General features: G+C 40.9%; 1 protein-coding gene across 2 annotated transcripts in view; it reads right to left on the reverse strand.

Moving 5' to 3' along the window:
- Positions 1–1787: 1787 nt before the first annotated feature.
- Positions 1788–24384, reverse strand: part of CHTOP (chromatin target of PRMT1) — a 30948-nt gene continuing 8351 nt past the window's right edge. The window contains exons 4-6 of one of the 2 annotated variants that reach the window (XM_053704300.1): positions 23262–23439; positions 23058–23183; positions 1788–2513 (exon numbers count right to left, since the gene is read on the reverse strand). In XM_053704300.1, coding sequence (XP_053560275.1) covers positions 2317–2513; positions 23058–23183; positions 23262–23439 — 501 coding nt within the window. In that variant the 3' untranslated portion in view covers positions 1788–2316. Of the gene's footprint in view, positions 2514–23057; positions 23184–23261; positions 23440–24384 lie in introns of those variants that run through there. The other variant, XM_053704309.1, reaches the window with a different exon arrangement.

A 24384-nucleotide genomic window follows, 5' to 3' on the forward strand; every position in this document is an offset into this window, starting at 1 on the left:
TTAAAAGGTTTAATGTACTTTTAACAGAGTAATTCCGGTGAAATACCATCCCCAGAATACTGAAGTGTAGAGTATACATACATGTCATTATAACGGTATGGCAGGATTTTCTCATCAATTCCATTCAGAAAATAAAAACTGCTACATACCTCAATGCAGATTCATCTGCCCGCTGTCCCCTGATCTGAAGCTTTTACCTCCCTCAGATGGCCGAGAAACAGCAATATGATCTTAACTACTCCGGTTAAAATCATAGTAAAAACTCTGGTAGATTCTTCTTCAAACTCTGCCAGAGAGGCAATAACACGCTCCGGTGCTATTGTAAAATAACAAACTTTTGATTGAAGTTATAAAAACTAAGTATAATCACCATAGTCCTCTCACACATCCTATCTAGTTGCTGGGTGCAAGAGAATGACTGGGAGTGACGTAGAGGGGAGGAGCTATATGCAGCTCTGCTGGGTGAATCCTCTTGCATTTCCTGTTGGGGAGGAGTTATATCCCAGAAGTAATGATGACCCGTGGACTGATCACACATAACAGAAGAAATAACCGGTTTAACACACTACAGCACGGTGCCACAGTCTTTGCTGCGGCCCTACCTTCCCTTAGGGTTATTTGTAGCCGAAATATAAGCCTCCTTGATGTCCTCCTGCACTCTCAGGACTCTACACATGAAGCTGCATGAGCTATCTTGAAATCAACTGCGCAACTGACGCACGAAAATAAGGCCCCCTTCAGTCCAGAGTTATGGGGCCTTCCTAAGTCAGACTAGGCGTCTAATATGCCAGGCGAAATAAAAACCCCAAAAAGTGTTTACAACGTTACAAACACTTAAATATAATATTCCATCAATAAAATAATCGATTTAGCCCATCACAGTGTACCAGTATTTAAGCCCTTAACTGAAGCCATCCTTCTATACTGCGTTTAAGAAAATGGCTTACCTTCCCTCATGGGGATATCTGTCAGTCTTCTACCAGGTCTTGTTAGAAATAAATGACTGAGCATACATTAAGCAGTTAAGCCTGCAAACTGCTCCCCCCAACTGAAGTTCTCCGGTACTCAACAGTCCTGTGTGGGAACAGCAATGGATTTTAGTTACAACATGCTAAAATCTTTTTCCTCTCAGCAGAAATCTTCACTTTCTGCCTCAGAGTATATAGTACAAACCGGCACTATTTTAAAATAAACTCTTGATTGAAGAAATAAAAACTACAAATCTAACACCACAAACTCTTTACCCTCCCGTGGAGATGCTACTTGTTAGAGCGGCAAAGAGAATGACTGGGGGGCGGAGCCTTAGGGGAGCTATATGGACAGCTTTGCTGTGTGCTCAATCCCTACAGGAAGTGGCAAAGAATATCCCACAAGTAAGGATGAATCCGTGGACTGAATACACCAAGAGAAACAAAAAAAATAAAAAAAATACAAGCGTACATTGTCCCTTTTAAGAGCTACCTAACTCCCCTAAATATTACCCTATTTAATCAGAAATATCCTATAAACAAGAGGTAGTTCAGCTAAAAGGAAGAGATTCATAAATTTCTTTTAAAAATATTATTGTATTTGTTTTGAATATGGAAACATGTTTATACAAAAAGGAATACATTTCATGTAAAATCCTCACTGAAGAGCAAAATTCAAATTCCATGGTTTGATGCAACTAACCTCCCTTGTGTTAGGATTTTTACCAGTTTTTCTGAAATAAAAATTGAAATGAACCTCATCACCACAAGACTCCAAAAAACAGGGATAATCAAATTAAAAAAAGTCTCTGCAATTCATTGACTGTAAAAGTTTTAATATTTACAGTTTAAATCACAAATCAGCAAGCTTCAGCCTACATCTACTGAAGACCCACAATTTAGAAAGCTTGTCAAAATGTCAACATAAAGCCAATTCTTAACACTCCAGATTGCATGATGGATGCCGCAGAAGGTTTTAATCCAAAAAAAATAAAAACAAAAAAAAACTAATAAAACTAGTAGAGTTAAAAATAAATGGAAATCATCAAGTCCATCATATGTCCTGTTTGCATAAGAAAGATTAAATGGTGGAAAACAAGGTGTTGGACCCTGCAGCAACATCCAGTGGTATGGCACAGGAACAGATTTAATGAGTGCTATCTGGGAGAATGGCAGGATATATCTGTCTTATACATTCAACAGTAAGAAAAAAAAATTCTCATTGTTTTACTAAGTATCAAAACATGAAAGGAACCGTAAAAACAAGTTGGATTCAGTAACCAGGCTATTTTGAGTTCAGGTGAACGCTGGTGCAAGTCCATAAATAAAAAAACTTTGCAATATCAGATCAGTCATTGGCTTCTGAATCAGCCTGAGCCATGTAGGCATCCAGTTCTGCATCAAGGTGACCTTTTGTCTTTGACATATAAGCATCAAGTTGGTTATCAAGCTGTTCTCTGGTTAATGCAGGACGTGTTGACCCCCTTCCTCTGCCACGTCCTCTGCTAAAACCACCTCTTCCTCGAGCCAACATGCCCCCACGGCCTGGAAAAAGTGAAAAACTATTTAACAATGTTGGCATAGGATAAGATAAAACAATTTGATGTTACGACTTGGAAAAAACAAACGAAAAAAACACGCATAATAAATTTGTGTCCCCTATAAACTCATGCAATCAGCACACCAAAAAAAACAAAGTATTGTTAAATAAAATTTCAGTTTAATCCATTCCTACTCCTTAGGTTTTAAATCAGCTAGTGGGCGATAAACCAGCTCTGCTAGTGTGTCAGTAAGGTGAAGAGATACAATGTATAATAAATAATTTTTTATAATTTTAACCGTTTTCTTAATTATCCCCAACTATAAGCTTAAAGATATTTGTACTTTTATTCTGATACAATACCACACATAATGTGTACATACACAGTATACTAAATAGAAATATAAAAAGCACAATAGAAAAAAAAAAAAAAAAAAAAAAAAAAAAAAAGCACCACTGAAATAAGCTACAGACTACAGCTCTTTATACAGAGTGTTCCAAAATACAAGTCAGTCGTGCAAACGAGTTATTAGAGGAATAGAACTGATTTTCATGGGCAGTGGAAGATATTGTAATTATCAGGAAAGCATAAATTTAGTATGTCAATATACATGGGTTTTGTTTTCGCTCGTTTGTTATACATTTCTTTCCGGACATAGAGTCCACGACATCATTCCAATTACTAGTGGGGTATTCAACTCCTGGCCAGCAGGAGGAGGCAAAGAGTACCCCAGCAAAGGTGTTAAGTAACTTCCCTTACCCATAACCCCCAGTCATTCAGCCAAAGGAAAAAGAACACAAGGGTGAAAAGGTGCCTAAGGTTTACTTAAAAAAACAAAACACCGAATTATAATGAAAGAGGGCAGGGTCATGACTCCATGTTCGGAAAGAAATGTATCAGGTAAGCATAATTTTTTTGTTTTCTTTCCTATGACATGAGTCCACAACGTCATTCCAAATACTAGTGGGTACCAATACCCAAGCTAGAGGACACAGAATGAACAGGGAGGTAGAAAAAGGCAGGAGGACCTAAACAGAAGGCACCACCACTTGAAGAACCTTGCTCCCAAAAGAAGCCTCAGTCAAGGCAAAGTACCAAATTTGAAGAATTTGGGGAAAAAAAAAAGTATGCAAAGAGGACCATGTTTCCACCTTGCAAATCTGTTCCACAAAAGCTTCATTTTTTAAATCTTAAGAAGAGGAGACAGCCCTAGTGGAATGAGCCGTAATTCTTTTAGGAGGCTGCTGTCCAGCTGTCTCATAAGCCAAACAATTCACACTTCTTAACCAGAGGGAAAGTAGAAGTGGCCTTCTGACCTTTACGATTTCCAGAGAAAAAATAACCCCAAACAGGCAGAAGGTTGCCTAAAAACTTTAGTATCTTCAAGGTAAACTTTAGAGCATGCATAACATTCTAATGAGGAGGATTAGGACAAAGAGGAACTACAATTTCCAGATTGTTTCGATCCGACACCACCTTAGCGAGAAAACCCAATTTAGTATGAAGGACCGCCTTATCTGCATGAGAGATACGGGGAATCACTGCAGTGCTGAAAGCGGGAGAAATAGCAAGGAGAAACAAAACCTTCCAAGACATGCATCGGCTCAAACTGAGCCTGCTGCAAAACCTTAACTAGGTTAAGGCTCCAAGGAGGAGCAACAGGATTAAACACAGGCCTGATCTAAAGCTTGAACATCTGGAAAATCTGCCAGACGTTTGTGCAAAATAGAATAGAATTCTCACCAGACTTCATGAGAAACTTTTAGCCTCGCACCAATAAAAAGGTATTTACACCATACCTTATGAAAATCCTGCGATTAACAGGTTTATGAGCCTGAAGCATAGTATCAATGACGGCTTCCAAAAACCACCGTCTGGACAGAACTAGGCGTTTAATTTTTCAAACAGTCATCTTCAGAGAATCCAGATTCGGATAGATGAATGGACCCTGAAGTAGAAGGTACTTCCTCAGAGGAAACCTCCAAGGTGGAAGAGATGACATCTTCACCAGGTCCATGAACCAAAACCTGCAAGGCTATGAAGGAGTTATTAGAATTAGATGCTCTCTCCTGCTTGATACAAGCAAAGAATCATGGAAGGAGAGCAAACAGAGGAAAAAGGAATGCTAGACCGAAATCCCAAGGAACCGCCAGAGTATCAGGGCAACCTGAGGATCTCTTTAGCTTGAACCGTACTTTGGGGGTTCTGATGGCATCTCGTCAGAATGCCAAGCTTCCAATTTAGGATATCCCGGAGAACACTTCCGGATAGAGAGTCCACACTTTGGGATGAAAAGTCCGTCTTCTCAGAAAATCCGCCTCCCAATTGTCCACTCCTGGAATGTGGATGGCAGTTAGAAGACAAATGTGAGCTTCTGCCCACTGCAGAATGCAAGTCACCTTCATGGCCAAGGAACTCACCGAGTTCTTCCCTGGGGGTTGATGTTGTCCGACTGAAATCTGATAAACCGGACTAAAGCTAATTGAGGCCAAGCTACCAAGGCATTGAAGATTGCTCTCAACGCCAAGATTTTTATGGAGAGAGAAGCCTCTTACCAAGACCACAGGCCCTTTTAGAGAACCCCAAACACCTCCTCAGCCTGATAGGCTGGTGTCCGTAGTCACAATTACCCAGGAAGGTCTCAGGAAGCAAGTGCCTCGAGATCCATGTTCCTGTAAAATCCCCCACGAGAGATTCTTCTGAGGGAGTCCAGATGTATACTCTGTGATAAGTCTGAAAGGTCTCCGTTCCATTGACTGAACATGCAAAGCTGCAGCGGTCGCAGATGGAACCGAGCAAAAGGAATGTCCATTGAAGCTACTGTTGGAAGAAAATCAGATTGGAGAGCAAGGCAAGTAGCAAGAGGTTTGGATTTTCTGACAACTGTCAGTAAAATCTTCATGGACAGGGAATCCGATTTTCCCCAAGGAAACTCTTATAGCTGGAACTAGGGAACTTTTTCCAGATTCACTTTCCACCCATGGGTACATAGAAAGGACAACATCTCTGTATGAGATTTTGCTAGCTGAAAAGATGACACTTGAACCAAGATGTTGTCTAGATAAGGCACCACAGCAATTCCCTGGGATATAATCACTGCCAATAGAGCTCCAAGAACTTTTGGGAATATTCTGGGAGCTGTGGCAAGACCAAACTGAAGAGCAATAAACTGTAAATGCTTGTCCAGAAAGGCAAATCTGAGAAACTGGTGATGATCCCTGTGAATGGGTAAATACACGTCCTCTGTCATTAACTGACCTTTTTAACAAAAGGAAAAATGGAACAAACTGTTTCCATCTTGAAGGACGGAACCAAGGAATTTGTTGAAAACCCTCTACGTCTAGGAAGGGACGGAAAATTCCCTCCATTTTGGGGACCACAAACCTATTCCTCTCCTAGGAAGATAATCCGTTATGCAAGTTCTTGTCCCTTCAAAGAAAAGGACAAATATCTAAAAGTAAGCAACAGAAAAAGATTAAAACAAGCAAATAGAATGCTTGAGCAATCTCAATCCTAAAGTGTACTGCATAGAGAAAAAAAAAAATAAAAAAAAATGTATGCTTATCTGATAAATTTCTTTCCAGATATTGTGAGTCTATGGCTTGAGTTATTACTGTTGGGAATATCACTCCTGGCCAGCAGGAGGCAAAGGGCACCACAGTTAAACTGCCAAGTTTATCACAAGTATCACTCCCTTATCCACAACCCCCAGTCATTTGACCTAAGAGAAATGGAGAAAAAAGGAGTAACACAAGGTGTAGAGGTGCCCGAGGTTGTCAAAAGAACAATGTCTTAAAATAAAGGGTGGGGCCGTGGACTCCCCATATTTGGAAATAGAAAAGAAAAACAAAATTTATGCTTTCCTGATTTAAGATATGGTGAGTCCACGGCTTGAGTGATTACTGTTGGGAACCAATACCCAAGCTAGAGGACACGGATAAATAGGGAGGGACAAGACAAGCAGTCCTAAACAGGAGGCACCACCGCTTGAAGAAACTTTCTGCCAAAAGAAGCCTTAGCCGAGGCAAAAGTATCAAATTTGTAAAATTTTTAAAAAAGTATGTAGAGAAGACCAAGTTGCAGCCTTGCATTTGTTTCACAGAAGCTTCCTTTTTGAAAGCCCAAGAAGAGGAAACTGCTCTTGTGGAATGAGCCGTAAGTCTCAGGAGGCTGCTGTCCAGCAGTCTCATGAGCCAAACGAATTATACTTTGTAACCAAAAAGAGTAGAAGCAGTAGCTTTCTGACCTTTACGTTTCCCAGAGGACTGGCAAAAATCCTTAGTCTGTAAGAATTTAGGAGCGCGTACAACATCCAAATTGAATAACAAACGTTCTTTGGAAGAAGGATTAGGACACAGAGAGGGAACAACAATTTCCCGATTGCTATATTTCTATTAGAAACATTAGGAAGGAAGCCTAACTTAGTACGAAGAACCGCCTTATCAGCATGAAAAATAATCTGTTGGCGCTCTACAAATAACCGATAAGGGGAATCGCACCGCAGAGCTGAGAGTTCTTGACTCCGAGCAGAAGAGATAGCAACAAGAAACAAAACCTGCCAAGATAACTTAATGTCCATGGTATGCTACGGCTCAGAGCCAGCTGTAAAACTTACAAAGGTTAGAGTGAATGTAAATTTTTATGCTAAAGTGCCCGGGGCACTTTAATTCATCAAAATTTACATTTCACTTGTGTTATGAAAAAAACCCAAAAAAACACCTTTTAAACTAGACAGCAGCTTCAGGTTCCTCCAGTCGAAAAGCCTCTTCCTGGGTCTAAAATGAGGAATCAGGCTTCCACCAATCACAGCATTGAATCAGACACCGATTCCCCCGGGAGAGCTGTGATTAGAGGATGACCTAGCCATCATTTTTGACATCAGAAATGGCTTGCGACGGGTGGAGGAAGCTGGAGCTGCTGTCAAGTTTAAAAGGCAAGTTTTTTTTTTTCACAACACAAGTGAAATGTAAATGGAATTAAAAAGTGCCCCTGTTTTTAATCAAAATTTAAAAAAAAACAAAAAAACAGGCACGTAAGCATCAAAATTTACATTCACTTTAAGGTTCCAAGGAGGAGCAACAGACTTAAGGACAGGCCTGATTTTGACCAAGGCCTGAAAAAAAAAAAAAAAAAAAAAAGATTGCACATCCGCAAAACGTTTATGTAGTAAAACAGATGAAGCAGAAAATCTGACCCTTCAGGGTACTGACCGACTATCCCTTCTCCAGGCCTTCCTGAAGAAAGAGAAATTCTAATTCTACTCCAAAAGTAGCTCTTGGATTCACACCAATAAAGATATTTAGCCATATTTTGTGGTAAATCTAGTAACAGGCTTGCGAGCCTGAATCATGGTCTCAATGACCGAATTAAGAGTTCAATCTCCAAGCAGTCAGCTTCAGAGAAACGAAATTTGGATGAAGGGACCCTGAATCAGGAGGTCCTTCCTCAGAGGTAGTCTCCAAGGTGGGAGAGATGACATCTCCACTAAGTCAGCAAACCAGATCCTGCAAGGCCACACAGGGGCCATTAGAATCACTGACGCCCTCTCCTGTCTGATACGAGCAATTACTCGTGGAAGGAGAGCAAACTGAGGAAACAGGTATGCCAACCTGAAAACCCAAGGAACCGCCAGAGCATATTTTAGAATGGTCTGCCGATCTCTTCACCTTGAACCGTAGCTTGGCGTTCTAAGGGGACGCAATCAAATCTAACGCCACCCATTTGAGGGCTAAGCTGGAAAACCGCTCCGAATGGAGTTACCACTCCCCAGAATCAATAGTATGCCTGCTCAGAAAATACGCTTCTCAGTTGTTCACTCCTGGAATGGGGATGGCAGAGACAGCAATTGGGGGTCTTAGCCCACTGAACAATCCGAGTAACCTACATGGCTAAGGTACTCCGAGTTCCTCCCTGGTAGTTGATGTAAGCCACAGAGATTATGTTGTCTGACTGGAACCTGATAAACTGGGCTGAGGACAACTGAGGCCAAGCCAATAGAGCATTGTAAAATCAACCTCAACTCCAAGATGTTGATGGGAAAAGCAGACTCCAAAGGCCCTGAGCTTTTAACGAGTTCCAGACTGCTCCCCAGTGCAGCAGGCTAGTATCCGTGGGCACGATCACCCAGGAAGGTCTCCTAAAGCATGTGCCCTGAGACAGATGTTCCTGAGAAATCCACCATGGGAGAGAATCCCTTGACCAATCTAACTATTCTCTAAGTTAGATCCACATGGTCACAATTCCATTGTCTGAGCATGCACAACTGGAAAGCTCTCAAATGGAATCGAGCAAAAGGAATGATGTCCATGGAAGCCACCAGCAGACAGATTACCTCCATACATTGAATCACTGAAGGATGAGCAGAAGACTGAAGAGATAGGCAAGGGGAAATTGTTTTTCCTGACCTCTGTCAGAAAAATCTTCAATAGAGAATCTATTATGGTCCCTAAGAACACTACTTGTAGCAAGGGAAAGGGAGCTTTTTTCCAGATTCACATTCCAACCATGGGAACTAAGAAAAAATGTGAGATTTTGCTTGTTGAAAAGATGGCGCCTGAACCAATATGTCCATGTAGGATGCCACAAGAACGTATCGCTGCCAAGAGCCTCCAGAACCCTTGAAAAAATTCTGGGAGCTGTGGCTAGACCAAATGGAAGGGCCACAAACTGGAACTGTTGGTCCAGAAAGGCAAATGTCAGGAATCTGTGATGGTCCCTGTGAATAGGAACATGAAGATATGCATCCTTTAGGTCTATGGTTGTCATGAACTGACCCTTTTGTACTAAAGGAAGAATGGAGCGTATAGTCTCTTTAACGATGGAACGTAGAGAAACTTGTTAAGACACTTCAAGTCTAGAACAGGACGGAAAGTTCCCCCTTTTTTGGGAACCACAAATAGGTTGGAGTAGAACCCAAGACACTGTTCCTGCACTGGAACCATCTCTCCCAGGGAGGAAAGATGGTGTATACATTTCAAAAGCACCTCTCATCTGGTCTGCAGATAATCTTGAGAGAAGGAATCTGACTGGGAGGAAGTGTCTTGAATTCTAGTTTGTAACCCTAGGATACTATGTCCACAGTCCAGGGATCTGGGACATCTCGTATCCAAGCTTGAGATTACTGAGAAAGTCTGCCCCCACCTAATCCGATCTCAGATTGGGGGCAAACCCTTCATACCGATTTGGAATCAGCTGCGGGTTTCTTTGATTGTTTCCTTGTTCCAAGCAGGACAAATCCAAGTCTTCTCGGAAACCCAGTCTCTAAAGAAGGGGGAAGGCTTTCCTCTGAAGTTACGAAATGAACGAAAATTACTCTGACGTCCTATTATCTTTTCCACCCATAATATCAGAGATAATTTCTGCCAAACCGGGTCCAAACAAGGTTTTGCCCTTGTAAGGAATCACCAGCAGCTTAGCTTTAGAGGAAACTTCCGCAAACCAGGATTTCAACCATAACGTCCTGCGAGCTAGGACAGCAACTGGAGGTTTTAGCACTAGTCTAACAACCTGTAAAATCTGCAATAAAGGAATTGGCAAATTTAAGAGCTTTAATCCTTTTATTTCTTCCAAGGAAGTCTCTACTTGAAGAGAATCAGACAAGGCGTCGAACCAATAAGATGCTGTACTAGTCACGGTAGCAATACACACTGCAGGTTGCCATTGGGGACCTTGAACATAAATCTTTTTCAAATAAGCCTCTAGCTTCTTGTCCATAGGAATAGTGGTTCTTTTAGCTAGATTGGAAATGGCCCCTTCAACTATGGGTACAGTATACTAAGTGTCTTTAATGAAGTCTGACAGGAAACTTTCTTAAAAATGGGAGACTGGGGAAAACAAAAAAACATGCTGGTTCTCCCTTTGAGATAATCTCCCTAGCACAGTCTGGCACAGGAAAAACCTCCGAAGTGGAAGGTTCATCAAAGAAACTTAAGTTTACTAGATTTCTTAGGAGTGACAACAGGGGTATTTGAGTCATCTAAAGTAGCTAAAACCTCCGTTACCAATACACAAAAGGTGTTCAAGATTATATCTGAACCCTAAAAGCCCAGAATCAAGAGGCTTAGACCTTCTCTCACCTAATATTTTAATCTCTAAATATTATAAGCCATATATTGCTGTTTATTTACTGTTCATTCTGGGCTTCAGCTTGATATTACTTATGCTCAGTGTGATACCAACTAAAATCTGAGGTTCATCTCTTATTACAGCAACTATAAATATCACTAACATGACATATATAGCAGACTTTTTTTACATATGTAATTCTAACGAGTAACCTATTAAATGTACTTTGTTGCAAGCAATTGTATAATGCCAATGTAAAGTGCTGTAATTCTTTATTTGTATGCTATAATTTTACCTCAAATAAAAAAAAAATCTGAAGGATACCACCTCAGATTCAGACGGTATAATTCCTCCTGAGGCTGAGATTTCACCCTCAGAAAGTCCCGATTTATCTTCCTCAGACATAAGAAAGGGAAACTTGGGAAGCAGAACTGAGGACAGGCACTTTACTTTCAGAATTTCCCTGTAATCTGGGAATGGCAGCCAAAGCCGCTGAAGATACCTGGGCAGCAATTTCTGCTTTTAAATAAACTCCACTAGGAGTTAAGAAGAACCGCAGGGAGAAAGCTGAGGTATTTTAACAGCATCGAGAGACATTAGGCTCAAATATGTTAGCTTTATTTTGCAAGGTTTTCTTGACACGAACAAAATTGCAAAGGAACTGCAATTTCTGCATCTAAACATAATTCATGAGAGCAGGCTCTTGCTCCATATCAGACATGTTGTGAAACATTAAACTTGTACAGATAAGTTTCAAAGATTTTAATGCTTACCTGATACATTTCTTTTTCGATACGATGAGTCGACCAAAGTTAGGAAGAGAAAGGAAAAGCCAAGGTGCAGAGGTGTCTGAAGTTTAACAAAAATTTAATAACCTGTCTTACCAGAACAGGGCGGGCCGTGGACTCATCGCATAGAAAAAGAAATAGATTTATCAGGTAAGCATAAATTTCCTTTTTCAAGATGAGTCCACGGATTTCATCCTTACTTGTGGGTAGGGTTGCCAGGTGTCCGTTATTAGACCGGACTGTCCGGTATTTCAGGCTTTTGCCCGGTAATTTTATTTTCAAAATACCGGACATAGCCTTAGGTAGACAGTAATTTTTCTTTAGAAATGTTTTACTAAATTCTGTCAGCCTGTGCCAACTCGGGCTCTGCTCAGCTGTCCAGCTGATCGGATGATCATCATCCTGACAGTGTGCGGAGCCGGAGTTGCGGTCGGACCCTCTGCGCGCTGCCTGCCACTGACCCATCTGAGAGATCTGCCTGTGAAACAGTGTCTTCTGACTGCGCTGTGTCGGTCGTCATCACGCGGGTCATGTGACGTCACGACACACTATAGCAAGAAGTCCCGCTCTCATCTCAGTCTATAATGCTTCAGGGACTGAGTACTGAGCTGACCGCCTGTCCACTGCCCAGCCAAGGGAAGGGAATAGACAGTGTGAGTCCTTATCAACATAATCAATTGAAGCAGCCAGGGACTGAGAGTGAGACTCAGTTAACTGTTACATTAATACAACAATGAGGTATGTCTCAGTCACTCTGTCTTTTTAAATAAATATTATATCACCATCACCCAGACAACTCACTCACTCAGAAACCCCTCTCGAAACCTACTTGGAGAAAAGACCAAATCTTGGGAATCCTAACTCCACGAGTATCCTGTGGATTCACACCAATAAAGATATTCGCCAAAACTTACGGCAAATCGTACCAGTTACAGATTTATGTTCAACCAGCAGCCCAAGGGGAATCTGACCTTGGCAAGTAGATGGTCCAGGGTTCAGTGAGCTAGCCACTAAACCACAACAGAGCATGTCTGAAATAAGGTATCTATGACCGAATCAAAGAATCCCCGCTTGAAGAATAAGCGTTCCAACCCCAAGCAGTCAGTTGCAGAGAAACCAGATTTGAGAGAAGAAAAAGGTCTCAGAATGAAAAGATCCGTTCTCAACAGAAGTTTCCAAGGTGGCAGGAATGACATGTGCACCACATTGGCATACCAAATCCTGCAAGGCCACACAGGAGCGATGAGGATCACTGATGCCCTTTCCCAAGTGATTCGAATAAGTACACGGAAAAGCGCAAACAGGGAAAATAGATATACTAGGCTGAAGGACCAAGGAACTGCCAATGTATCTATCAGCTCAGACAGGACCAAGAACCTGGACCCGTATCCCAGAAACCTGGCATTCTAACAAGAGGCCATGAGATCCATCCAGCCGATCCCATTTGAAAAGCAGGTTGAAGAAAACTCCCGGTCGGAGTTCACCACTTTCCCAGAAGAAAAACCTGTCCATTTCAGAAATACGTTTCCCCAAGTGTCCACCCTTGGGACATGGTACGCTGAGCAAAAATGAGTCTCCATCCACTATTTTCCACCTCAGCCATGGTTAAGGAACACCTAGTTACTCCCAGACGCTGACATACTGTCAGTCTGAAAAAGGATGAAACCGGAATGAAGCCTACTGAGTCCAGATCAATAGAGCCTTGAGCGCACTCCCATATCCAGGAAGCCTTATAAAAAAAGGAACAGACTGAGTCCATACTCTGGCTCACTTATTCAGGGGAACATGATTTGGCAGACACAAATAAAAGAGACAATCTGCATAGTCTCCATTCCAGTGCCTGAGTATGCTTAACTACATAGGCCTGAAGTAAGACTAACAAACAGAAGTGAAAGGAACACAAGACACTGCTCAGTTGATCAACCTCCGAAGAATGAAAGAGTAGACGACCGGAAATTGAGCCAGCAACCCGTGGGTTGTTACAGAATACAGCCGCAGCGCATGCAGAGTCATCTGCCCGGCTATCGTCCATTGCTGTCACCATCAGTCTGAAGACCCCTATGTACAAAGTCACTGAAGGCCAAGAAGTGGAGTGAAGAACTAGGCTTAAATTGAGAGTACTCAATTTCCTGACCACAGAAAATGTTTTCATTAATATGGATTTGTAATGATCCTAAGAAAACTACCCACCTGCTTGGGACTAAGAAACTTTCCCAAAGACACCGTCCACCCGTGAGATCAAGGGAAGTAAGACACCATATCCAAATAACCCTGTTTGCTGCAAGAACGCTGGAACCAGGATATCCGTCAGCTAGGACGCCATCGTAAATTACCATAACTGAAGCACCCCAAGAGCAATCCTAGAGTCTCCATAAGAACTTGTAACTATGGTAAGACCAAAGGACCACAATTAGGGAGAGTTTGACAGGAAAAGCAAACCCTAAAACTTGAGATTATTCTCGAGAACAGCACAGGAAGGCACTTGTGACAGAATCCACTGTTGTCATAATTGACCCTCTAGGAGTAAAGGAGGAAGGGAACAAATTAAAAAACTTCACAAATTTATCAGAAACACCAGTATTAGAACTGGGACAATCACTTCCAGGTCTGAGAGATCTGACGCAGTGTAAAGACGTCCCTCCTCTCGTCTGATCGTCAGACAAGTCTGAAAACAGAAACTTCCTTTGAGAGAAAAACATTTGAAAAAAAAAAAAAAAAAAAGAGAGTCAGCCCCCTACAAGATCATTTAATTTCGGATTGGTACACGGACAACATGCTGTCTGTAAGTCAACAGCAGTCTATGTCTTTTCCGCAATTTAGTTCTCTTTTCTAAAAATCGTCAAGCCAGGTCCCATCAAAAATGACTCCTGGCCAGAAAACCAAAATCTTAGGTTTGGAAAATGTATTTGAAAAACAAGGCTCTAACCATAAGGTCCCAAGAGCCGGAAGAGAACCACCGGAGATCCCAACTTGATAACTGGCAGGGAGAAATGGAAAAAAAAGAATTAACCAATCCTGGCTTTTATCCACTGAAGCTACCGACTATAGCCTCAGACAACACATCAAGACAAACCATTGCACTAGCAACGGTAGCAAAGTACACAGACTGTTTACTGGTGTATGATCCATCCCATAGGTCAATCCTCTAAGGGTATAGAACTTCTCGTAGTGATACTACTCCTTTCCCTCAATGAAAGACGGCCAGCCGTTTTAGCTGAGTCGCCTATGGAAAAAAAAAAGACTTGAAAACATAGGTATTCACAGCAATTGCTTGTCCCTTGCGGAAAAGTAAAGAATTGAGTGTGAAGAAACGCAGGGCACTGCATGTGGGCCATATAATTCAGACTGAAAACTATAGGAGAAATATGTGCCCATTGCCAGACTCCCAAACAGCAAACGCCGAAGGGGGAGTAAACTCAGAAAAACCTTCACATAGGAAAATACTGTGCCCTAAAAACTGGAAGGGAACTCTATTCTCGCATGCTTTTGCTTCATCCCCAGACACAAGGGAGGAACAAACAGCTGAAATGCAAGTATAAAAATACACAGAACAAAACCGTTACTGTCTCTTTAAATCTTAAAGTAGCTCAGTTTTGTATGTCGTTATACCATCCTACGTCACAAAGGATGAATAACCAGCCTCAATTCCTTTAACCCCTTAATGACCAAGGACGTACGCCACACGTCCTAAAAAAAAAAAAAAAAAACAGTTAATGACCGAGGACGTGTGGCGTACGTCCTTGGTCTGGAAAGCAGCTGGAAGCGATCCTGCTCGCTTCCAGCTGCTTTCCGGTTATTGCAGTGATGCCTCGATATCGAGGCATCCTGCAATAACCCCCCTTGGCCATCCAATGCAGAGAGAGCCACTCTGTGGCCCTCTCTGCACCGGACATCGGTGGCCGGTATCGTTGGTGGGTGGGAGCAAGTCTGGGAGGCGGCCAGATCGGGGGCGTAACAGTCGGGAGCGCGCACATGCATGGGGGGCGGCGGGCGGGCGCGTGCACGGGGCGGGAGGGAACCGCTACACTGCAGAAAAGTAAAGCTGTAAAAAGCAACAAAAAAAAAAGTTTTGACATTTCTAAATAAACAGCTAACGGATCTGGAAGGGGTGGGGGGAAGCTACACTACAGAAAAGGGAATTAAAAAAAAAAAAAAGGCACATTTTTTACTAAACTGGGTACTGGCAGACAGATGCCAGTACCCAAGATGGCGCCCATTAAGGCAGAGGGGGAGGGTTAGAGAGCTGTTTAGTGGGGGATCAGTGAGGTTGGGGGCTAAGGGGGGATCCTACACAGCAGCATATGTAAATATGCTAAAAAAACCCCACAAAAAAGCCCAAATATAGCTTTTATTTTAGTACTGGCAGAGTTTCTGCCAGTACTTAAGATGGCGGGGACAATTGTGGGGTGGGGGAGGGAAGTGAGCTGTTTGGGAGGGATCAGGGGGTCTCATGTTTCAGGTGGGAGGCTGAGCTCTACACTAAAGCTAAAATTAACCCTGCAAGCTCCCTACAAGCTACATAATTAACCCCTTCACTGCTCGCCATAATACAAGTGTGAAATGCAGCAGCATTTGGCGGCCTTCTAATTACCAAAAAGCAACGCCAAAGCCATATATGTCTGCTATTTTTGAACAAAGGGGATCCCAGAGAAGCATTTACAACCATTTGTGCCATAATTGTACAAGCTGTTTGTAAATGATTTCAGTGAGAAACTTAAAATTGTGAAAAATTTAACGTTTTTTTTCATTTGATCGCATTTGCCGGTGAAATGGTGGCATGAAATAACCCCAAGTATTGATCTAAGCCAATTTTGGTATGTCTACTACACTACAGCTAAAATTATACCTAAATGCTCCCTACATGCTCCATAATTAACCCCTTCACTGCTGGGCATAATACACTTGTAGTGCGCAGTGGCATTTAGCAGCCTTCTAATTACTAAAAAGCAATGCCAAAGCCATATATGTCTGCTATTTCTGAACAAAGGGGATCCCAGAGAAGCATTTACAACCATTTGTGCCATAATTGCACAAGCTGTTTGTAAATAATTTCAGTGAGAAACCAAAAGTTTGTGAAAAAATTAGTAAAAAAAAAAGTGAACGATTTTTTTGTATTTAATCGCATTTGGCGGTGAAATGGTGGCATGAAATATACCAAAATGGGCCTAGATCAATACTTTGGGATGTCTACTAAAAAAATATAAATATATACATGTCAATGGATATTCAGAGATTCCTGAAAGATATTAGTGTTCTAATGTAACTAGCGCTAATTTTGAAAAATAATGGTTTGGAAATAGCAAAGTGCTACTTGTATTTATGGCCCTATAACTTGCAAAAAAGCAAAGAAGATCGAAACATTGGGTATTTCTAAACTAAGGACAAAATTTAGAAACTATTTAGCACGGGTGTTTTTTGGTGGTTGTAGATGTGTAACAGATTTTGGGGGTCAAAGTTAGAAAAAGTGTGTTTTTTTCCTCATATTTTATAATTTTTTTTATAGTAAATTATAAGATATGATGAAAATAATGGTATCTTTAGAAAGTCCATTTAATGGCAAGAAAAACTGTATATAATGTGTGGGTACAGTAAATGAGTAAGAGGAAAATTACAGCTAAACACAAACACCGCAGAAATGTAAAAATAGCCTTGGTCCCAAACGGACAGAAAATAGAAAAGTGCTGTGGTCATTAAGGGGTTAATAAAATTTACGCAGAAAAAAATGTTACTGTCTCATTAAATTTTAAAGGAATATATTTGTTGTGCAGAACAATCCAATAAAAATATTAATAGTTGAAAATGGACATCGCTATGAACTTCAAAGAAAAACTATGTCCTTGCCAGGAACCGCAGAGCACTGCCTGTGGCTCATAAAATTATTCTGGACACCATAGCATAAAACCGTGGCATGGAGTGGCCGGTCTCAGACTCTTTACAGCCATAGCTTTTATAAAGAGGATAAACAAAGAATTGGACACATAACAGTACTGTTTCTTTAAATGTTAAACATTATCATTAGTGTGCCTTTTGTAGAATCTTATCACAAAGGATAAACTGGTCCAAGCAACTGAAATTTATACAATAAGGACTTCACTATCTTAACAAGTGTAAACACCACTGTAATTATTGTGTTTAATGTGTGCTTTACAACAGACACATAATGCAACCAGTCCTGGACCTACTGCTGCAGCTATTGTGCTGGAGATGTCACAGTGACTTAAATCAACAGAAAGCCATAGTTATTGTGTGCTTTACAATCACAAACTTTAAACATGTCTGCCCCCCCCGATGTTTATAAGTCCTGCCCTGAGCACCACATAGTCAAGCACATGCTCTACCCTCCGATATCTTAATGGAGGTATCAAGCGCAGCAGACAAATGCTCCTAGAGCTCCGCCCCTCGTGGGCATGACAGAACTCAACTCCTGGCCCACTGACTTAACTGCGGCTAGAGATGGAGGAAAGGGTGCAGAAAAATGGCAGGAAGAAAAACCCCGCCCATCGTGGGCATTCCCACATCAATCTCCCAGTCGGCATGAATATCTTATAGATCTGGCACCGGGGGATAAAATAGTAGCTCGAGTATGCTACCACAAGACAGACAGCCCAAAAATATAAGTTAGCCGTCTCACGTTGGTATAACCTATGTGAAAACGGCCGGGAGGAAAAATACAGACTTCCACCCCAGTGTCAGCACATTCAAATACTAGCCAGACATAAACCTGCTTAGCTTCCCTTAATCAAGCAGGAGCTGTTATATGCAGGACAATTAGGTGGTAGCCACAATACCCTGAAAATGTTACGGTCTCTTGTACATGTGACAAGGTTAACTCCCTCCTGGTCAGCATATTTAATGCAAAACCGCCGGGAGTAAAATGACACTGAAAGTAGCCATCTGTAAAACCACACTAAGGAGCCCAACTTAATCTTAGCCCTTGCATGTGATAATATATAATATAGTGCTCACTTCCTTCTGAGAAATTTTTAGGATGTCCCCAGAAATAAAGTTAGCACTTACCTGAAATGCTGCGTGACAGCATGGCAGTCCAGCAGGTGTTCAGAGGTCCTCTCCCTTCCATAGCCCTGTGGACAAAGATCCGCCTGAGTTAAAAGGGCTTAGGCTATCTGTATTAGGACAGCAAACAATGTATAGGAGGCGCAGTGAGAATTATGTCCCACCAATTCCTATTGCCTTAAAGCCACCAAATGCTTCTCTTTTACTGAAGAGTGTTTTGGTCTAGGCTACACCCCAGCACAAAGTAGCACTCAGAGGTACCACTTTAAAAAACAATAAACACTTGATTGAAGAATCTTTACCAACACCTCACTTTGCCATCTCCTAACTGACACAGGTAAAGAGAATGACTGGGTTGGGAGGGAAGGGAGGAGCTATTTATACAGCTCTGCTGCGGTGCTCTTTGCCGCCTCCTGCTGACCAGGAGGTGAATATCCCACAGATGAAATCCGTGGACTCCTCGTATCTTGAAAAAGAAAACACTAAATTTAATCCCAAATTAGCATCGATCCCCAGCTAAAATTATGCGAGAAAACATTTAATTAACATAAAAAAAAAATTCTAAAATACCCCTCAGGCTACCCCACACCTCAATTACTGAGGTGCCTTACCGCTACCAATTAAGACCGGATCACCCAGAAATGGAGAACAACAACTTTCCACATGCTACAGTGCCTGCTTCATGCCCCAGTGTAACCCATACAACAGGATTATCTATTTCCCAATAAAAAAAGCAGTGTTTAATGTGTTAAGTGCATGGTCTCCCCAACTGGAAGAAAAAGCACTTACCTGCTCCACTGTCCGGTATGTAGACAGTTACAAGGTATGAGAGGACAGTTCCTCACAGAGACTTTTGAAAAAGAAACAGTAGCCAACTCTGGCTTTCTAAAGCAGGGCAGCAATTGTTAGGAAAACACAGTAAGTACCTCTTTACAAGTTCCCAAATGCTTTAAAGCCACCACTACCCGACTGCAAGGAATGACGTAGAATACGACTATACCCCAAAACTTGCTTGTAGATTAAATAAAAATTTTCGTCACACCTAAACCTCACCTCCTCCATGCATTGAAGGCAAAGAGAATGACAGGGGATTGTGGGTAAGGGAGTGATACTTAGTTTAACTGTGGTGCGCTCTGCCTCCTTCTGCAAGCTAGGAGTGATTGTCCCAACAGTAGTTACTCAAGCCATGGACTTACCATATCTTAGTAAAGAAATTAGTTTACACAGATCATTTCATAAACAACTTGCATTTAATAATCAAAAGCAGGGTACATTCTAAGATATTGATATATAGGTCCTTATGGGCCAGTGTACATAAACGTTAACCTGAAATCCTGGGACGCCCTCTGAAAAGACCTAAGCAATGCTTCCATTGTAATATGCCCCATTAATCGTAAGCAATGGTGTGGGCGTGCATGTATATGTATAGGTGTATGTATATCTATGTGTGTAATATATATCTCTATCTCATTTAATCTCTAACTAGACAGTGGTCACAAACTTTACAAGCTGCCTCTTTATAGAAACAAAACAGCAGCATAGCTACAATCTATAATGCATGCCAGTACAGTTATTTAATATATCAGTGTTTCCCACCAAATGTTTTTTTCTAGAAGGGAGGCGTTGTGAAGTAGATGGGTGGGGGTGAATATTATAACATTTTCTATTTATAAATGTTGCTAAATTATCAAAACAGATTAATTGCATTTAATGATTATTTCTGCAACAAACATTGTAAACAATTAACATTATATAATTTTTATACCGAGTTAGATTTTATCTGGGTGGTCAGTAAAATTAGTGGATGGTGTGCCCATTAAATAACATTTCCCTGCTTGAAAGTTAATGCTGTGATATTGTAAAATAAATTGTTGGAAAAAATTGTAGGCTGGGTCAAACACATGAGGTTTCAGTTTGAATTTTAGAGCCAGATAAAATGCATAGGAACAAGAATTTTGTACATAAAACATTCTAGCCCTGCATACAGAAACATACTGTACATTCTGTTAACTAAGGGCATGGTTTTAGGTCTTTGTTTAGTCATAAGTAAATTACGTATATACTCACTTGGTTGGCCCTAAGATATATATGAAAGTACATCATACTAGTTCTGTATACAATCACTAAACTCAATATGCAAGTCCAAGACTGCACAGGAATACTTGTAGACCATATTCCTTTAGAAAACATATGTAATGATTTTTCAAAACAATTTAATATTAAAACCTGCAATGCTTTTTTTTTAGATGAATCACTTCATACTCTTTAAGAGGATTGTGAACTATCCTATAGTAAAAAATATGCTCTCAATAAAACACCGGACAGAATGCTGACTGCACATACCATAAGCAGCATGTTCTCTCAATATAACTCCAGTCCATTGTAATGTTATGTGCATTAAACAAAATGCCCGTATATACTTCAACTAGTATGTAATCACTCTATATGTGTGGGGCAGGATACAGTCCCTGTGTATATGAAGTAGCATGTTATGTCCATAAAACAGGGTAGGGTGCTCTGTGTACCCACAAATACATTCTCTTTGTATAAGCAAAGGACTACGTGCTCAGCTTGTATAATAAATACAATACACCTTATAAGTAGCCCTTCATGTTTAACACTCACAGCTGCTAGCCTGCTCAGACAAAGTGGACACTGAGGTCTGGCCCATGTTTTCACCTCTTGGTGGGGCCCGTGCCAGGCTCTCAAGCAGCTCTCAAAGCAGTAAAAAACATTCAAGCTTCATTTGCTGTGTTGAGTCCCCTGGGATCCCCAACCATGCACCTTGCTCTCAGCCTGCTGCAGCCCGACTGCTCCTGCTCAGCTGAATGCCTGTCATTCCTGGGGCAAATTAGTGCGGGTCACAGGTCACATTACACCCCTCCCTGCCTGCACTTATTAGCAGAGCACATCTCTATGTATCTCTTCCTCACCCTCTGTATATTTACTTTAGGTTTCACCTCCCCATCACTGCTGTCCTCTCATATAAAGTTGCCGTTCTTTCTAAACACACACATACTGTTTTTTTTTCTAACTTTCAGCTCCCTCAGCTGCTCGCTTCTTTTACTTTGCAGTTTTTGCCTTGATATTCAGACAGGCATCTCCTGTTACGGCAAAATAAATAACCAATCAAAGCAGGGTTGAAGGGGGATGTGAACCGTTCTCTCTAAATGTGCACACAAATACACACTTGAAAATAATTTTTCGGCTGGTTTGCCCCTCATTTGGCTGAAATTTCGGTGATAGAGATAGATATATTCAAGTGATCTTATACAGCTCAGCTGTCTAGTGATCTCACCAATTAAACTAAATCAATGTGTTTAGAGAGATCAGAAGTGAATAACTTAATAACCATGCTGTATACATAACGTGACAGCTGCCCATTTATTTATACGGAGCACATAGTTGACCTCTAGTCTTAATTATGAAGCCGAGGATGAAAGAGGCACTTGCCACATATACTCCTTAGGAAAAATAGAGCTTCAGCACAGCAGCGTCAATAAAATACTATTTAGTGCTCACCACCTCCTCCTGCACGATAATGGGCAAGGCAGGGATCCAGGAAAGGGACTCAATGAGTTTCAAACAAATAAGCTTGCAACACAGTGTGATGTCAGAAGGCCCCAACACTTACTTTAGATCCAAGAGTTGTGAAAGCAACTCTTGTAACTTCTGGCGGGTAAAATGAATTTCACACTGCACACAAATAGAACGTTGATCATTCAAACAAGCAACAGCCAATTATTGCACTGCACCAAACTGTTTGTAGTAACGTGCCTGTTGTCGCTAAGGATTTGGAATTACTGATTAGTTAAATTATAATGGCCAATCAGAAAATAGAATAGGCAGAATAATCTGACTTTAGGAAAATTTTCTGTGTAACGGTCTTCCCAATCTTTCTGCAGACATGCTGCATCGCAGATCGCACTATGTTTATCCTTGGGGTATACACACTAGCTATGTCATCTCCCCTCCAAATGGAAGCAGAGAACAATTGAAAGACAATTATATTAAATCTCTTCCACCTACCCTTAACGGGAAAATATTTCTTGTTGCCACTTGTTTACATAACGTTTCTATAGAGAATCATTTAAAATGACAAAATAAAGGTTAAGGAGCCATATCTAAACTATTTGATACATCTAAGAATGTAACCATATTATAGGGAATATATTAAAGCAAATAATTAACAGTGCAATGCCCCTTTAAATATGATGCAGACATTTAAGATATCACAATTAAGTCTGAGGTCTGAAACACGTTTTAAATATAAACACTTCCTTGCTAACAGTTGCAGTTATACCCATCAGCTAAATGTGCTTTTAAAATGTTTTATTTTTACATTACCTTCATAGGGTCTTTAAGGATACAACTACTTGGAAGTTGTGCATTTAAAAATTTGCAGAGTAAAGGGACATTGTAATAAAAATGTATATTGTGTAAGAGAATGTAAATTTTTTGCATAAAAGGTTAATTTCAATTTAAATCACATTTTTGCTCACTGGCTGACAAAATGACAACATCAGGAAAAAAAAAAAAAAAAGTGGGTTTATTCAGCACAGTAATAGCGCTTTGAGCCAAACCCAGAGGCAAGACCTATACATAAAGGTTAATAGCCATAAGAAAGACGACATTTGAGTATGTCATTTTAATGAGATCATTGGCCAGACATTTATACTAACCTCTTCCACCCATACCACCACGACCCATAGAACCTCCTCTTAGTCCACGGCCAACACCTGCACGACCTCTAATTCCTCTCCTCAGTCCCATTCTTGGGACACCACCTCGTCCTCTCAGATTTTGCCCTGACAGAAGACAAAAATTAGTTCTAAAATATTTAATTTCTTAACCTATTTACTGTGCACAGACACCATAACACCAACCTCTCATAGCACCTCTGGGTAGTCCCCTGCCTCCACGGCCTATCCTCATCATACCTCTTTGTGAGCCACGGAGTCCCATACCTGCCCCTCGCAGTCCAATGGCTCCACGTGGAAGGCCTCCCACGGGCCTTCCTAATCTGGCCTGTATGTTACTTTTACCAAGGCGCTGCTTTAAGCTCTACTAGGAGAAAAGTGAATTAAGCACAGATAGGAGTAAGAATAAACCACTGGTAGCAGGTTCAGAAACAATTTAGATACACAAGTGTAAACTATATATCTAAAAACATAAGCCATTCATTGCCATATCCAACGTTTCAGCCACCACCTGGGCCTTTACCAAGGTTACAAATTATCACATGCCACACACATCCTAGTAAATCACATAGCCACACCCAATTGATATACATTGCTGCCATCTAGTGGTAAAATGGGATAACGGCAGACTTGCTCCTTTTCCAGTAAGTGATTACATGTGATCATTTGTAACCTCGATAAAGGCCGAAACATTGGAAACAATTAATAAAAGATGCAAAAAATTTAGCTAAGTTTTATATGATTCTAATTATATGAATGGACTACAGCTCTAAAGAATCATAAGTGGACAGACAATGATAAGTGTATTGCAGATGAGTCATCTGTCAACCAATTGACTAATATGGTGGGAGGAACAGCGCTTACCGTTCTGGCATTACAAGGTTAATATCTCATAAGATAAGTAAATCCGTCATTCATTTTTAAAATTCTTTCCTATGACTTGAGCAACTATGCTCAAGTTTACATTCACTTTAACATTACAAAGACTTGTCAAGAATTTGTTACAAATACTAATTATTCATTTGTGTGGCAGCCAGAATCACTGGGAACTAGTGACATTAAAGGGACACTAAACCCAAATTTTCTCTTTCGTGATTCAGATAGAGAATGCTATTTTAAGCAACTTTCTAATTTACTCCTATTATCAAATTCTTTGTTCTCTTGCTATCTTTATTTAAAAAGCAGGAATGTGATGCATAGAAGCCGGGCCATTTTTGGCTGAGAACCTGGGTTATGCTTGCTTACTGGTGGGTAAATGTAAGCCCACAATAAGCAAGCGCTATCCATGGTGCTGAACCTAAATGGGCTG

Source organism: Bombina bombina, chromosome 1 (genome assembly GCF_027579735.1).
Source record: "Bombina bombina isolate aBomBom1 chromosome 1, aBomBom1.pri, whole genome shotgun sequence".
Classification (NCBI taxonomy): domain Eukaryota; kingdom Metazoa; phylum Chordata; class Amphibia; order Anura; family Bombinatoridae; genus Bombina; species Bombina bombina.